Raw genomic sequence first — 2583 nt, 5'->3', positions numbered from 1 at the left:
ATTTCTAAAAAAAATTAAAATGTATTTGTATTAGCTTTAAGAGTAAAAAGTCAATTTTGAGGTTAAAATAAAAAACAATAATAATAAAAATAAAAAAAAAGGATTTTTGAGTTTTGAAAAACCAACTTTTTAGCACTATTAATTTCTTGGATAGGATAAAGGAGAGATTAAGCTCCCTACTTAATGTCTAACTTAAATGTCTTGGATAGGATAGAGGGAAACCAATTTCCCCATCACCTTTATCCGGTAGATACATAACCATATTCTTCCTCTCCTTCAATCTCTCTCAAAGTCACAAACCAAACCTAAGTGTGATCTATCGAAGCGACCGCAATGAATAAACTTGCAAAGTCTTTAGCAAATTATGTCCCTCTTACTCCTGTAACTTTCATCAAGAGAGCCTCCGTGGTTTATTCCAACCGTACATCCATCATATACGGCAGAACCAGCTTCACTTGGCGACAAACTTATGAGCGATGTTGTCGTCTCTCCTACTCCCTCCGCTCGCTTAATCTTTACAGGAACGATGTTGTAAGTTTCTTCACTTTAGTCTTCAATATTCGTCATCATGCATGGCTTGTAGACACGATTAATTGTACACACGGAAACAAATAGAGTTTTCTGATACGTACGACTGGGTTCATTCCTTTAATTGAATTTTTGGTTGATTGATTGAATAGGTATCTGTACTGGCACCGAACATTCCTGCGCTATATGAGATGCATTTCGCAGTTCCAATGGCAGGAGCTGTGCTTAATGCAATTAATACAAGGCTGGATGCTAAAAACATTGCCGCCATCCTCCGTCATTCTGAAGCCAAGGTTTTCTTTGTAGACTATGAGTACGTTCCCCAAGCATCTGTGGCGCTAAGGTTGCTGATGGTGGGTTCGAAAGGCCAGCATAGAATGCCTTTGGTCGTTGAAATTGATGATATTAACAAGCCCAAGGGTGTCAGTCTTGGAAAGTTGGAGTATGAACAGCTTATCAACGACGGCAACCCCGAGTACTCAGGTGAAAAACTTGAGGACGAATGGGATGCCATCGCCTTGAACTACACATCTGGAACCACCTCCGAGCCTAAGGGGGTGGTTTATAGCCACCGTGGTGCATTTCTGAGCACCATGAGCTTAATTCAAGGGTGGGAAATGGGTACCGAAGCTGTGTTCCTATGGTCACTGCCAATGTTCCACTGCAACGGCTGGACGTTTACCTGGGGTGTTGCAGCTAGAGGTGGCACCAATGTCTGCATACGCAACACCACCGCCGAAGAAATATACAAAAGTATTTCGACCCACAACGTAACTCACATGTGTTGTGCCCCTGTTGTTTTCAACATCCTTTTAGAGGCTAAAGCCCATGAGCGTCGTCGAATAATCTCTAATGTCAACATACTCACTGGTGGGGCGCCTCCGGCTGCTGCCCTCTTGGAGAAAATGGAGGACCTTGGGTTCCACATAACGCATGCTTATGGCCTCACTGAGGCCACCGGACCTGCCCTTGTGTGCGAGTGGCAATCCAAATGGAATCAGCTGCCTAGAGATCAGCAGATGAGATTGAAGGCTCGTCAAGGCGTAAGTATACTCACACTCGCGGATGTAGATGTCAAGAACAAGAAAACAATGGAGAGCGTACCACACGATGGCAAGACAATGGGAGAAATCGTACTCCGAGGAAGTAGCATCATGAAAGGGTACTTAAAAGATGAGAAGGAGACTGCGAAGGCTTTTCAGAAAGGGTGGTTTTTAACCGGAGATGTTGGAGTCATACATCCGGATGGATACATAGAAATCAAAGACAGATCGAAAGACGTGATCGTATCTGGTGGAGAAAATATTAGTAGCGTGGAATTAGAGGCTATTCTATTGAAACACCCTGTCATACTCGAAGCAGCAGTGGTGGCGATGCCTCATCCAAGGTGGGGGGAGAGCCCTTGTGCTTTCGTTGTTTTAAGAAAGACAGGAAGCACAACTGAAACAGAAATCTTGGCATATTGCATGAAGTATATGTCGAAATTTATGGTTCCAAAGAAGGTGGAGTTTGTGGAGGTGCTACCAAAAACAGAAACAGGTAAGGTCCTAAAAAAAGAGCTTAGAGAAGTGGCGAAAACCCTTAAAATCTACAACAAACCCAGAAAAACGATAGATCTGGAAATGAACGTTTAGTTCCATGATTCCATCAATCTTGGTGGCAACAAGACCACGCCTGTCCAAATGTATATGGGGCCCGGGGAAAAAAAGAAAAAAAAAGTCCGTTAAAGACAAGTATAATAAATTTAAAAAAAAAAATATCATTTATTCTTCATTACAAATGCGTTCAATTAGCAATAACAAACAAGTCAAATTGTTTATCTTTTGAAATAGTTTGAGTTTGAACCAAGTTTAGGCCCTAAAAACCATTTAAGTAATAACTTTTTTAAATATATACACTACATATCTCAGAAATTTTGGGCCCTTGAGCGGTCGCCCGGATTGCCTACCGTCTAGACTGGCCATGAATTAGACAAACCGTATATAAGACTGTTTATCCGTCAACCTAATATTTCACTGAAAAATATTTTCTCTAGTACACATATACAATCAACCA

General features: G+C 41.5%; 1 protein-coding gene across 1 annotated transcript; it reads left to right on the top strand.

The window, feature by feature from the left end:
- The first annotated feature begins 221 nt into the window (after positions 1–221).
- On the top strand, positions 222–2339 carry LOC111895832 (trans-cinnamate:CoA ligase, peroxisomal). Its single transcript, XM_023891891.3, has 2 exons — positions 222–531; positions 681–2339. The coding sequence occupies exons 1-2, from the start codon at positions 334–336 to the stop codon at positions 2160–2162; spliced, it is 1680 nt and encodes a 559-aa protein (XP_023747659.1). The 5' UTR covers positions 222–333; the 3' UTR covers positions 2163–2339.
- The last annotated feature ends 244 nt before the right edge of the window (positions 2340–2583 follow it).

The sequence above is a fragment of the Lactuca sativa genome, chromosome 3 (genome assembly GCF_002870075.4).
Source record: "Lactuca sativa cultivar Salinas chromosome 3, Lsat_Salinas_v11, whole genome shotgun sequence".
NCBI lineage: Eukaryota > Viridiplantae > Streptophyta > Magnoliopsida > Asterales > Asteraceae > Lactuca > Lactuca sativa.
This window is presented reverse-complemented; position numbering and strand designations above follow the sequence as displayed.